Source organism: Manihot esculenta, chromosome 5 (genome assembly GCF_001659605.2).
Source record: "Manihot esculenta cultivar AM560-2 chromosome 5, M.esculenta_v8, whole genome shotgun sequence".
NCBI lineage: Eukaryota > Viridiplantae > Streptophyta > Magnoliopsida > Malpighiales > Euphorbiaceae > Manihot > Manihot esculenta.
Window position 1 is genome coordinate 24111497 of NC_035165.2, and position 14457 is coordinate 24125953.

Genomic DNA, 14457 nt, shown 5'->3' on the forward strand with positions numbered 1-14457 from the left:
TAAAAGGGTCCCTTAGCCGAAAACGGGCGAGCTTTTTCCCCATTTTCGGCCAAGGTGAGCTCTCCGCCGTCCCTCACCAATCTTTGATGTTTTTCCTCTAGATCTTTCAAGATTTTCATCTGTTTTAACTTTGTTTTGAAGATTTGAGCTTTTGAGCAAAGTTTTGGAGCTTGGAGGTTCAAGAACCCAATCTCTCCCACCTCCGAGTTTTAGGTCGTCTCTCTCTCGATCTTCAAGAGGTAAGAGCCGATCTTAAGCTCATTGCATGTTTAAAGTTAGTTTTATGAAGATCTTTGGGGTAGAATGCATGTTTAGCTTATAGTTAGGTTTTTGAGTTTATGTTATGTTTTGAGCAATGTATGTTGGATTTGTGTTGCTTGATGTGTTGTAGTTGGGGTTTAAGGTAGTTTGAGACCCCTAGGAGCTTGTATGCATGTTTTGGTTGAGCTAAATGCATAATGGCATGAGTTTGAGGCATTTGTGCATGTTAGAACCAAGTTTCTGCCCTTCAGGAGAAACCAGGTTCGGCAGCCGAAGGGACTTTCGGCCGCCGAACCCTCTTGTGGAGGCAGCCTTCGGCTGCCGAAGCTTGCCCCCGAAAGGAGACTTTCGTCTCTGTCTGGGAGTTTCGGCCGCCGAAAGTGCCGCCGAACATGCATGAGTTTCGCCTCTGTCTGGGAGTTTCGGCCGCCGAACCTGCCTGACTTTCGGCTCTGGAGGGACTTTCGACCGCCGAACCTGCCGCCGAAAGTGCCCTGTCCAGCCTTCTTTTACATGTTTTGCATGATTGTTTCATGTTGTTTTAGGGGGTTTTTGGGGAGTAGTTTAGAGTTATGTTCATGTTTGGTTGGTCCCTCATTTGAGTCCACCTGTGTAGGTTCGGACCCGAGGAACCGAGGACCCCAGCAGTGAGTTCAGCTGCTTCTGAGTCAGTAGAGCTTCAGCTAGAGGTGAGTAGAATAACTCTTATGCTTTTAAATAATAAACCCGTTTTAGCATGATTCACGCATCATGAATGCCATGAGATATTTTAGGTTGTTTGCATTAGAAATCACGAATATGTTGCATTGCATAATATGTTGATGATGTGGATGAATGTTGAATGATCCTTTAGTCCTCGTATGTTATGATATGATGATGATACGGTACGAAAGACCAGTGAGGCCCATTCTACGCCCCTGGCACTATGTAAGAGAAAGACCAGTGAGGCCCATTCTACGCCCCTGGCATTATGGAATGTTATGTCATGCTATGTTATGATTATGTAAGAGAAAGACCAGTGAGGCCCATTCTACGCCCCTGGCACAGTTGGAACATGTAGAGGACTATTGGTGACAAATTCATCCTTTATGTAATTAGCTGTGATGTGATGCATTTCATGTTATCATATGTTTCAAATGCTTTATTATTCTGCTCACTGGGCTCTAGTAGCTCACCCCTTTTCCCTAATCCCCCAGGATTGCAGGTACGGGCTAGACAGAGAAGTCAAGAAGAGTAAAGTCTTGTAATTGTAATAGTTAGAAAGTGGACATGATAAATTGTAAGATGATGTAAAAGTTATGAATAGTTATGTCATGTATATGTTGATTATGAGATTGAGGTTTAGAAGTTGTGCTTGACCCTATGGATATGGTAATTCCTTTTTTATACATGATCTTAGATGTTTTATACTGCTTATGTAAACCAACTCAACACATGTTATGCCACCCATTGGGGGCATTGATGAGATCCCACAGAGGGGTTAAGTTTATGATTATGGCTATGTTCAGTGCATGCACATGTTGAGTTTGGTGTATGAGAAAATGAATGAAATAAAAGTTTTAATTTTTATATATGTTTTTGATCATCTATGGGATTAAGCAGGTTCACAGGATGTATGTTTGGCTTGCTACGGGTCCCGGCGGCCTTAAGTCGACCCGGATCCTAGCGCCGGTAGCGGTCCGATTTTCGGGTCGTTACAGCCGAACCTGTCTATGAGGCAAGCCTTTTGGCTGCCGAAGCCTGCCCCCAAAAATGGACTTTCGTCTCTGGAGGGCACTTTCGGCCGCCGAAGGTGCCGCCGAACCTGCATGACTTTCTGCTCTGGAGGGACTTTCGGCCGTCGAACCTGCCGCCGAAAGTGTCCTGTGCAGCCCTCCTTTGCATGTTTTCTATGATTGTTTTAAGGTGTTTTAAAGGGTTTTTGGGGAGTATTTTAGAGTCATGTTTATGTATGTTAGGTCCCTCATTTGAGTCCACCTATGTAGGTTCGGACTCGAGGAACCGAGGACCCCAGCAGTGAGTTCAGCTGCTTCTGAGTCTGTTAGAGCTTCAGCCAGAAGTGAGTGGAATACCTTATGTTATTTCAAAGTAAATAAATAAATCTTGAGCATGATACACACATCATGAATGCCATGAGATATACTAGGGTGCTTGCATTAGAACTCACGAATATGTTGCATTGCATATTATGTTGTTGATGTGGATGAATGTTGAATGATCCATTGGCCCTCACACGTTATGACATGATGTTATGATACGGAAGTCCAGGTGTGCCTGCACTACGCCCCTGGCACTATGTAAGAAAAAGACCGGGTGAGCCTACACTACGCCCCCGGCACTATTAGATATGTATGTTATGCTATGGAAGTCCAGGCGTGCCTGCACTACGCTCCTGGCATGATTAGACTGTATGGAGGGCTAAATGGTGACAAGTTCATCCTTGATGTGAATTGTTTGTGATATGTTGCATTTTATGAAAGCATGAAATTTAAATTGAATGATTAATTATTCTGCTCACTGGACTTTATAGCTCACCCCTCTCCCTTAACCCCCAGGATTGCAGGTACAGGGTAGACCAGGAGGTCAGCAGGAGTAGAGTTTTGTATGATGTAATAGCTAGCTGTGGACATGAATATATTGTAATGTAAAAGTAAAGTATTGTAATGTTATGTAATGATGCTTATGGGAGTTTAGAGTTGTGCTTGACCGTAGTATTATGTTAATCCCTTTCTAGTACATGATCTTAATATTTAAGGATGATTATTGTAAACCAAACTTAATTCATGTTATGTCACCCCATTAGAGCATTGATGAGGACTCCACGGTGGGGTGAATGTTTATGTTTATGAATAGTGCTTGCACAGGTTGAGTTTGGTGATGAATGGAAAGAAAAGTTCAAAATTTTTATGTATGTTGTTAATCATGTATGGGATTAAACAGGTTTACAGGATGAATATTTGGCTTGCTACGGGTCCCGGCGGCCTTAAGCCGATGTGGATCCTAGCGCCGGTAGCGGTCCGATTTTCAGGTCGTTACAGCAGACATGGTGAACTACTTGGCTACAGGTAATTTACCTTCTGACATGCGAAAGCACACCAAAGATAAGATAAAGAAAGATGCCAAATACTATGTTTGGGATGAGCCATATCTGTGGGAACATTATGCTGATCAAATGATAAGGAGATGTATTCCTGACCAAGAAATAGCTTCTGTGCTTACTTTTTGTCATTCATATAGTTGTGGTGGACACTTTGGTCCAAGAAAGGCTGCTCATAAGATACTTGAAAGTGGCCTATTCTGGCCCACTATTTTTCGAGATGCTTTTCTATTTTGCAGATCATGTGCTAGGTGTCAACAGACTGGAAATCTGAGCAAAAGAAATCAAATGCCACAGAACCCCATCATGGTGTGTGAGGTATTTGATGTTTGGGGCATAGACTTCATGGGCCCATTCCCACCATCCTTTGGATACACTTACATAATCCTTGCAGTGGATTATGTGTCCAAATGGGTGGAAGCTAGAGCAACTAAGACTGATGATGCCAAGGCAGTAGTAGACTTTGTGAAGACCAACATCTTTGCCAGACATGGAGTACCAAAGGCAATCATCAGTGACAGAGGGACCCATTTTTGCAATAAGATAGTTGAAAACCTTCTCATAAAGCACAATGTGATCCATAGAACATCCACAGCATACCACCCTCAGACAAATGGGCAAGCTGAAGTGTCCAATAGAGAAATCAAGGTCATCCTTGAAAAGACCGTGTCTCGTAACCGAAAGGACTGGAGTACAAGATTAGAAGATACTTTATGGGCCTACAGAACAGCCTACAAGACTTCCATAGGTATGTCTCCCTACAGATTGGTCTATGAGAAAGCTTGCCACCTTCCAGTTGAACTTGAACACAAGGCCTATTGGGCTGTAAAGAACTGCAACATGGACCTTAAGGAAGCTGGCCACCATCGCAAATTACAACTGCAAGAGCTAGAGGAAATAAGACGAGATGCATATGAGAATTCTTGGAACTACAAAACAAAAACCAAAGCCTCCCATGAAAGTCATCTTTCAAGAAAACAATTTGAGGTTGGTGATAAAGTCTTACTCTTTGACTCTCGTTTGAAATTGTTTCCAGGAAAGCTACGATCTAGGTGGATTGGACCATTCATTGTAGAGCATGCCTACCCACATGGAGCTGTAGACATCCGAAGCATAGAGACTGGAAAAATCTTCAAGGTGAATGGACATCGTCTGAAGCAATACTTTGAAGGATTCGCAGTACAAGTGGTGGAAGAAATTCCACTACAACATCCTTCTGCCTAAGAGATCGCAACATGCACCTCACACCCCAGGAGAGTACTCAGTTTCCTTTGTTCTTTTATGTTTCTTATACATTGAGGACAATGCATGATTTAGGTGTGGGGGTGCATATCTCTTTCTTCCTCCCCCTTCTCTCTTCTTCTTTTTCTTTCAGTATTGAGCACATTTTCCCTTTCAGTTTCATTTTTGCGATTTGCTTGTTCTGAATAGCCACAGTTGAATTTTTTTTTTTTTTAGTTTATGCTTTCAATAAAACATACACAACCACAACCTTCTTCTTCTTTTTGTTTTGCTCTACTCAAACTGATGAACTATGTTGGATGAGTTTATCTTTCCATGACCCCATTGATGTGATGACTCTTTAAACTTATGTTGAATCAATTGCAGTGAGTTATATTCATGTTTGAGAATTGCCTTTTGAATTGAATCTTTGAGTTTGCCATGGTGAAAAATATATTGATGACACTCATTAGAGAGAATGAATTGAAAATTGTGTGAATTAACTTAACATGACTTGATTTAGCAATTGGTGTTGAGTTGCCCAAATCATTGAGAGAAAGAAATTCACAAAGACTTAGACTTCAAAAGCACAAATTGAAAACTGTTCCAATGGTCAAAAGACTATGAACAGAGCTAGTAGCTACTTGGACAGGTGACCAACTGAGTAACTGGGGGTGGGTATCACAAATATGTACCTTCACGTCAAAAGGTTGGTGTAACGACCCAAAATTTGGACCGCTACCGGCGCTAGGATCCAGATCGGCTTAAGGCCGCCGGGACCCGTAGCAAGCCTGACATGTAACCTGTAAACCTGTTTAATCCCATACATGATCAACAACCATACATAAAAATTTAAAACTTTTCTTTCATACATTCTATCATATGCCAAACTCAACCTGTGCATGCACTGAACTTATACATAATCATAAACCTAACCCCTCTGTGGGATCTCATCAATGCCCCCAATGGGCGATATACATGTGTTGAGTTGGCTAAACATAGACATCAATAACATTAAGATCATGTTTCAAAAGGGATTACATCATATTATGGTCAAGCACACTTCTAACCTCAATATCATTACATTACATATCTATACATCATTATACAATTTGTCATGTCCGCATTCTAACTATCACATACATATGACTTCATTACTCTTCTTGACTTCTCTGTCTAACCCGCACCTGCAAACCTGGAGAATTTGGGAGAGGGGTGAGCTACTAGAGCCCAGTGAGCAGAATCATAAAGCATTTAAAACACATGCTATCATGGAATGCATCACATCACAACTAATCATATCAAGGATGAACTTGTCACCATTTAGCCCTCTACATAATCCAATCATGCCAGGGGCGTAGTGCAGGCCACACCTGGTCTTTCTCTTATACATAACATAACATAACATACATATTCCATGGTGCCGGGGGTGTAGTCCAGGCCACTTCCGGTCTTTCTCTTACATAGTGCCAGGGGCATAGTGCAGGCCACATCTGGACTTCCATATCATATCATCATGTCAGAACATATGAGGGCTAATGGATCATTCAACATTCATCCACATCAACAACATATTATGCAATGCAACATATTCGTGATTTCTAATGCATACAACCTAAAATATCACATGGCATCCGTGATGCATGAACATGCTCAAAACTGATTTATTTATTTAAAAGCATAAGAGTTATTCCACTCACCTCTGGCTAGCTCTGACACTGACTGAAGCAGCTGACTCACTGCTGGGGTCCTCGGTTCCTCGGGTCCGAACCTACACAGGTGGACTCAAATGAGGGACCAAACAACTAGAACATAACTCTAAAAACATCCCCCAAAAACCCCCAAAAACATCTCAAAACATCCATGCAAAACATGCAAAGAAAGGCTGGACAGGGCACTTTCGGCGGCAGGTTCGGCGGCCGAAAGTCCCAGACAGATCCGAAAGTCAGGCACTTTCGGCGGCACCTTCGGCGGCCGAAAGTCCCAGACAGATCCGAAAGTCCTCTTTCGGGGCAAGCTTCGGCAGCCGAATGCTGCCTCCACAAGGGGGGTTCGGCGGCCGAAAGTTCCTTCGGCTGCCGAACCTGGTTTCTCCCAAATGGGCAGAAACTCGGCTCAAACGAGCCTCTTGCCTCCCCAAGCCTCAAATCATGCATAAACTTGATCTAAAACATGCATACATATCATACATTACACCTAGGGGTCTCAAACTAGTATATACCCCAACTACAACACTTCAAACACACATCAACAACATACATAACCCATAAATCACATAAAACCTAACATAGCTCAACTAACTTAAACATGCATTTCTACCCCATAAAACTTCATAAAACTTGTTTAAAACATACATTGAGCTTAAGATCGGCTCTTACCTCTTGAAGATCGAGAAAGAGACGACCAAAACTCGGAGATCCAAGCAAATGAGCTCCTGAGTTTCCAAAGCTCCAAACTTGTTTAAAATGCTCAAAACTTGCAATGTGAGGTTAATACTCAAGAAAAATGGAGGAGATTTGAAGAAAGAACACAAGATTTGGGGAGAGGGAGGTCGGAAGCTAGCTGTGGCCGAAAATGGGAGAAAGCTCCCCTATTTCGGCTAAGTGCCCCTTTTATAGGTGGCTGGCCAGGCCACGTTCGGGGGCCGAAAGTGCCTCCCCATGCATGCCATGTTCGGCGGCCGAACTTGAGGTTCGGCGGCCGAACCTGGACTTCCCTCACTTATGCCTTCGGGGGCCTAAGGCACTCCCGAAGTGCATGTATGTTCGGCGGCCGAACTTTGAGTTTCGGCGGCCGAACCTGAGCTTTCCTCCAAGGTGTTTTTATTCAAAAACTCATTTCCTCTTTACTTAAAATCACCAAAAACATTAAAACATTTCATGAAAACATGGTTTCTACCCTACTAGGGGCTTCCGACATCCGAGATTCCACCGGACGGTAGGAATTCCGATACCGGAGTCTAGCCGGGTATTACAGTTGGTGACTTGTTCAAGCAAAATTAAAAGTGCAAAAAGCTGAATAAAGTACTTCAAGGTAAGGGCAAGTCACTCTGAAAGCTAGAAAAAGTCTTAACTAAACAGAACATGTGCATGTATAGTCTCTCTCTTGGATAAAACAAATCCTAGCCATGGTAAGTAAAGGTAAACAAGGAAAGAAGGTGAGTAATCTTCATGCATATATTCTTCACTGCAATGATTCAAAATAGGTGTCTTGAGTAAGAGCTTAAGTGGAAATAAGGATCAAGTAGCAAAGAAAGCTTATTTGACTATGTTTATTTGCTTGAGGACAAGCAAAAGGCTAAGTGTGGGGGTATTTGATAGAGCATATTTTAGTCCTTTTTATTTTGATATAATTGATTATTATTTACATGATTTCTGCTTAATTTAGTGCTCTTGGCATTGTTTTGTAGAAAATGGTGAAAAAGGACACTTTGGAGAAAATACCCCTAAAACTGCCTTATTTGGAGCAAAGGAGAGCAAGCCTGCCAAGTTGAAATTAAGAAAAGCTAAATATGGAAAGTTCTAAATAAGGAAAGTGGCAAAGAAGGAAAGAACATTCAACCAAAGCAATTTGAAATCCAAATTTCAAATCTCAAGTTGCCTTTTCCTTATTCAAGAAGCCATATCTCAAGTTGCCATAAATAGATAGCCAAATAAGGAAAGTATTTTGAAATCCAAATCTTCAATATCCATATTCAAATTTTGAATTTCAAAATCCAGCTTGCTAAGGAAGCCAAATCTTAAAGATCACATGTTGCCAACTCATGCCTTGCACATTTAAAATTCAAAATGCAAGAAAAGGCTCCACCTTCCTTATTAGTGCATGGGCGGCAAGAATGGTGTGAAGGCGCTCTTTGGGCAGCTTGGGCAGCATCTTGAAGACCTTGGGCAGCAAGTAAAAGACCAAAGAGCCCATCCCTTGCAATTTGATACATGCTCCACGTTTTTCCCTTCACACATGCACATAGAAGGCACATATTAGACCAAGGGCATTTTGGGCAGCCTCTAAAAGACTCATGGACTGCCAAGAAACCCTAGGCAGCCTCTAAAAACATATTTAAAGGCTTTAAGAAGACAAGAAGTGGCAGAATTGATCACCCCCATCTCCTCCAAGGGTTCGGCCGCCGATCTCCACAAGGCCTCTCCACCGCCGGTTCTTCTTCCTTCTCCTTCTCTTCAATTTTCTATTTTGGTTCAGCCATGAGTGGCTGAAACCTTCTATTCTAGTTGAAGATTGGTTGAAACTAAGGTTGTTTAAAGGATTGTGAGATCTGAACATAAACTATTTGTCTTTGATTAGTTCAATATTCATACAATTGTGTGCTTAAATCTAAGATTGCTTTGTTGTTTTGATCAAATTGGCCACTTGATTCTTGATTGCAAGGTAATTGATTGTTAGTTGGGATAATTTTTAGTCCGTAATTGCTGAAATTATTCTGACCTAAGAACACTTGGTGTAAAAACTAAGGAATTGTATGATCTAGCAACATCTCATGCCTTTTAGTAGCTAGGATTGGATCTCTCTCTTTCTTCATGCAATTGATAATTAGTAGCACATTCTGCCACCTGCACACAGAAACACCTAGTCCGAGCCAGCTGTTTGCCCAAACAGACTGGGCAAACAACTACACCAGGGGAGTATTCACTTTTTCTTTTGATCTTTAATATTTCCAATACATTGAAGACAATGCATGATTTAGGTGTGGGGGGTGCATATCTCTGAATTTTGATGCTTCATGCATTCTTTTTTATTTCGTTCATATCCATTTAAGCTTTAATATTTAATTAGCACACATTAGGTGAATTTTTTTCATTTTGTTATTTTTGTTTTCAATTCACACACACATAGCCACAATTTTTTTTTCTGTTTTCTGTTTTGATATGCTTTACTCAAACACATAGGCTATGTTGAACGAGCTTTCTTTCATGACCCCATTGATGTGATGACCCTTTAAACCTAAGTTGAATCAATTGCAGTGAGTTGTATTCATTTTTGAAAATTTCCTTTTGAATTGAATCTTTGAGCTTGTTATGGTGAAAAATATATGACATGACTCATCAGAGGGAATAATAAAGATGTGTGAAAAATTAAATATGATCTATTTTAGCAATTGGTGTTGATTTGCCCAACTCATTGAGAAAAAGAAAAAGAAAAATTCAGCAAAGGCAAAGACCTCAAAAGCACAAAATAAAAATTGTTCCAATGGTCAAAGACTATGAACAGTGCTAGTAGCCACTTGGACAGGTGACCAACTGAGTAACCGGGGGTGGCACAAATATGTACCCTCACATCAAAAGGTTAGTGACTTTTTCAGACAAGGATAAAAGTGCAAAAAGCTGAATAAAGTGCTTCGACTAAGGGCAAATCACTCCAAGAGCTAGAAAGAGTCTAAACTAAACAAGAATATGTGCATGTATAATCTCTCTAATGAGGAAAACAATTACTAACCATGGTAGGTAAAGGGAAAGAAGGAAAGAAGGAAAGCAACCTTGGTGCATATACTCATCACTGCAATGCTTCAAAGTAGGGGGTCTAGGGTGAGAGGTTAAGTGAAAATAAAGGATCAAGTAGCAAAGAAAGCTTGTTTGACTAAGTTTATTTGCTCGAGGACAAGCAAAGGGCTAGGTGTGGGGGTATTTGATCAAGCCAAATTTAGACCCATTTTTCATATGTTATTTATGTTAATTTACACATTTTCTATCTAATTTCGTGGTTTTGATCTTATTTTGCAGAAAATGGAGTAAAAGAGTAATTTGGTAAAAATGGCCTTAAAACTGCCCAAAAGAGAGTAAAAGAGAACAAGCCTGGTTTGCCCAAACCAAGTTGAAGTTGAAATGGGAGAAGGATGATTTGTTATTTGACCAGACTGTTTACCCAAACAGACTCACAGGATAGAAGCAGTGCACAGACAGCAGGCAAGACAGATTGTTTGTCCGAGCTGTTTGCCCAAACAACCCGGGCAAACAAGGCCTACGACAACAGACAACAAAGAAGTGTGAATTCGAAATTCAAAACTCCAAGACGTCTTCTCCTCTCCAAACACGTGAGGATAACTCAGCAACCTTCCAAGACACCTCAACATTCAATCCCACATATCTAGGAAGCCAAATATCAAGAGAATACACTTCCCTTCCAAGAATTCAACTCCAATCAGGAAAAGAACTCAATTCAAATCAAGAAACTAAGGGCTGCACATATTCAAGCTATAAAAAAGGAATCAAACCAGCAATAAAGAAAACTCTCCATCATCGGAATTGAGTCCAGCAACTGCGTGCCACAGCAGCCGCACCAGCCGACCCTTCCTCTTCTCCATTCTTATTTTCTTTCTTTATTTTTATGTTTGTTTCAGCCATGAGTAGCTGAAACCCCTTTTTCTAGTTGAAGATTAGGTGAAACTTCAAGTTGTTTATGGATTGGGAGACCTGAACCTATGATGTTTATCTTTTATTTATCAATATTTATGCAATTTCATGCTTAATTCTATTATTGCTTTGTTGATTCTTGATTGCAAAGTGATAAATTGTTAGTTTGGGTGATTATAAGTCCGTAATTGCTTGAATTACTCAAACATAAGTAACTCTTGGCATAAAAACCAAGGAGATTGCATGATCTAGCAATATCACCATACATTTGGGTAGCTAGAATTAGGTCTCTCTATTTCTTAATGTAATTAACAGTTGTTAGATGCTAAAAACTCCAAGGACGTTCCTTGGCAACTAGTTGATTAGTGATTAATTAGAGGACATTCCTTAGTTAATCTATGATTAAGGAGAGATGTGGAGGTGAGAAGTGTCTTTCACCTCCATAACTAATTTATTGAGTCAAATAAAAGAATATAAGTGTCAATAATCAATCCCAACAACTGAAGTTGTTCCAACTCTTCAACTAGGCTTTTCTCATTATTGAATTCTCTTTACTTTATTATTTGCTTTGCTTTGCTATTTTTAATCCTAATTTAGTTTATCAATATCAAAACCTCCATTTTATTTTATTTTCAATTTATTTACTTGGTTTTGATAAAAAAAAATAGGTAAGTATCAATTCCCTGTGGATTCGATCCCTTTATCACTATCTACAGTAGTAAAATTGTGGATAACCAAAAAGGTTATTTTTGACCGGTTTCGACAACCGCACAGTCAGTGGGACCAACGCCCGATCATTTGGCCTGACTTATTCTCGCCCTGTGGCCGTTAGCATGTCTTAGAATTTCTTATAAGGGATTAACACCTGGCGAGATCTGCCTTGTGATTTCTTATAAGGTCCCACTAATATGGTCAGTTGCTTGATAAAAGATATTGCCAGCTGATAGGTAGGTAATCCCGCGATTACAGAAATAACGGAAATACGTTGGGCTGTGTCTGATAATAATAATTTTGTACTGATACTCGTCCCATCTAAGGGATAGCGAATTTCAATGACGAACCGAGTGTTAAAGTGTTCAGATCTTTCTTTCTTTAAGCGGGACCGCATTGCTCATTAAATTTTTGCCACGTGAATTATTCTGTAGTAACAATTCATAATTTATTTTGAACAATTATTACGTAACATCAATTTTATTTCAAGTTTATTGCATCGTCTGACCAATTGTGTTTTACAATAATCCATGTTAGATTTAAATTTTTAGGGATGTTCTATAGCACCTGAGGATGGGACGGGTTATACTTGGATAAGTGCCTCTTTAGATCATCTAGTGAGTAATGGAAAGGTAGCCACAATAACTCTCAATGAAAGATTATGAGCAAGTGGAGAAGACTTTAAAACAAACATTTAGTTAGTTTCTGGTCAATATTTTCTTGCTTACACCTATTAGTCACGAGTTATCGTCACATTTAGTTTACCTTATCGATTTATAACACATTCAATTTTAAATACAAATCGAAAAAGTGCATGGAATTTTTATTGGTCGGTTGGCATGTAGCTCTTTAGTTGAAAAATAAAATAAAGCATAAGCCGCTTAATTTAGTAAAAATCATAACACTCAGTTTTAGAATTTCAAAATCAAATGTCATTATCTCATCTCTTTTGTATAATATCCTCTGGAGAATTTTAAATACTAAAAAAGCATGATAAAAATGAAAAATGTTCTTACTAATCCAGTTAATATTTTTTTATTTACAATATTATATTACATTACAGGATTATTAAATTATTATTTTCATTAAAATAAAAAAAAGGCATATTGTTGAATGCGTGTCCTACAACGGTAATGGCATATCACCTTTAAGCAAACAGTGGGCCGATTTGGCACTCCAGCCGAGGGCAGCCTTGGAAAGAGAAGCTTCGGGCATGGGGCGCGAGATGTGGAGTCCCTGCAAGGCAACTGCTCTTGTCTGAATCCACTGTTTGGTTTCCGTTGCCAAGGCGTTTGTTTTTTTTTTTTTTGACTTTTTTGCCGAAGTTGCCAAAGCTCGAAGAGCAAAAGCCTAAACGAAATTAGGCATAAAGCCACGGTGAATCGACTTCCTTTACGAGTTCTCTGTTCTGGGTACCTTGATCATCATTCATTACTACTCCCCTTATTGATTATTTACTTAAAATAAATGAGCCGACTGAAAAAAAAAAATTACAGACATATTTTGGAATTCGATTTCGAGAAAACAACCCATAAAAAAATCAATATATGTCCTGGGCCATTACGACCCGACAGCAAACGGTTGTCTCCAAAGTTTGTCTGGGCTTAATATGCACTTCATCGTACTGGGCTTTAAACAGACATGATCCCTCAAATTCGTCTGAAACGGTATTACTTTCTTCTTTGAATTGTTTCCACTTTCCACGACTATCTTGCTACTTTCTACAGCATAAACCAAAAAATAAAAATAAAAAAATCTCCAAAACTCGCAATCGAAAACGACAACCTTCTTTTTCCCATTTCGCCATATGTATTATGTACATGCAAGGTTTGGGAAAGAGATACAGAGAGAGAGAGCGAGCCAAGATCTTATGCTATGCGATGCATCGCATTGAGTACATAGAAACTGGATTATCCACGTGGAGAATTCTTGGGTGATCGCTCTCTAATCCATAGTCCATCATCGGACGGTACTCCAGCTCTTCATCATGATCATAAACAAACTCTGGTATCTCAATCTCGTTCCTCCTCACATGGTCCCACAGAAACTCCAACCTGTTCACATATTTCAGCTTCCAGTATAACCTGTCGTTTTGACCATGAACCAAAATGAGCTGAGGCTGAGCTCCATGTCTCAAGACACACAAATCTCAAGAGAAAGACAAATAATCTTACCCTCCAGTGAACATAAGACGCCCAAATGTTGCAAGGAAGAGTCTGGCTTGAAGACCAGGGTGAACGAAGTACACAGCCTGAAGAAGATTCTTAACGTTGATTGGAATTGCTTCATAAATTGATCGTAAAGCTGAAATTCCTGGGAAATTTTCGCTCCTTTGAACATCAGTATGCACATACACAATTGAGAATGGCCCTTCCTCCAATTTTGGGAAGATTTTCTCCCTCAAGTATTTGTTCAATACCTCGCTGCTCACCAGCCGAGCTGCTCACAAAATCGAAACAACACCAACGCCAACTTAATCACAAACCCAAATCATTAAACAGATAAAAAAATGCATTAATTTTTATGATATATACATACCAGGGAAGAGCTTGCCGATTATGAGAAGAACCTTACGACCACGCTTGTCTCTGCCATGGATCTTGAAGACACCGAGTTTGTGGATAAGATTTTCTTGGTCGGATGGAGAAAGGAAAGAAGAAGAAAAGGAAGCAGAGGAGCTCATGATTGTTATGTCAGTTGAGAGAGATTTGGCTGGTTGGGATTAAAGAGGGAATCTGTAATAAAGAAAGGCGATAGAGAAATGGTGTAAGAATGATGGGTTTTTATAGGGGAAAATTTCAGGAC

At 40.0% G+C, this 14457-nt stretch overlaps 1 protein-coding gene across 1 annotated transcript; it reads right to left on the minus strand.

The window, feature by feature from the left end:
- Positions 1–12943: 12943 nt before the first annotated feature.
- Positions 12944–14457, minus strand: LOC110614510 (ganglioside-induced differentiation-associated protein 2). Its single transcript, XM_021756060.2, has 3 exons — positions 14191–14457; positions 13827–14091; positions 12944–13736 (listed from the first exon to the last, which is right to left on the minus strand). The coding sequence occupies exons 1-3, from the start codon at positions 14333–14335 to the stop codon at positions 13526–13528; spliced, it is 621 nt and encodes a 206-aa protein (XP_021611752.1). The 5' UTR covers positions 14336–14457; the 3' UTR covers positions 12944–13525.

Bases quoted from the DNA above. Each gene is read 5' to 3' on its own strand.
- LOC110614510 (XM_021756060.2), bottom strand. From the start codon at position 14,335: ATGAGCTCCTCTGCTTCCTTTTCTTCTTCTTTCCTTTCTCCATCCGAC. The intron at 14,092-14,190 runs GTATGTATATAT...TTTTGTGAGCAG, and splicing joins AATCGGCAAGCTCTTCCCTG to CTCGGCTGGTGAGCAGCGAG. The intron at 13,737-13,826 runs GTAAGATTATTT...TCAAAACGACAG, and splicing joins CGTCTTATGTTCACTGGAGG to GTTATACTGGAAGCTGAAAT.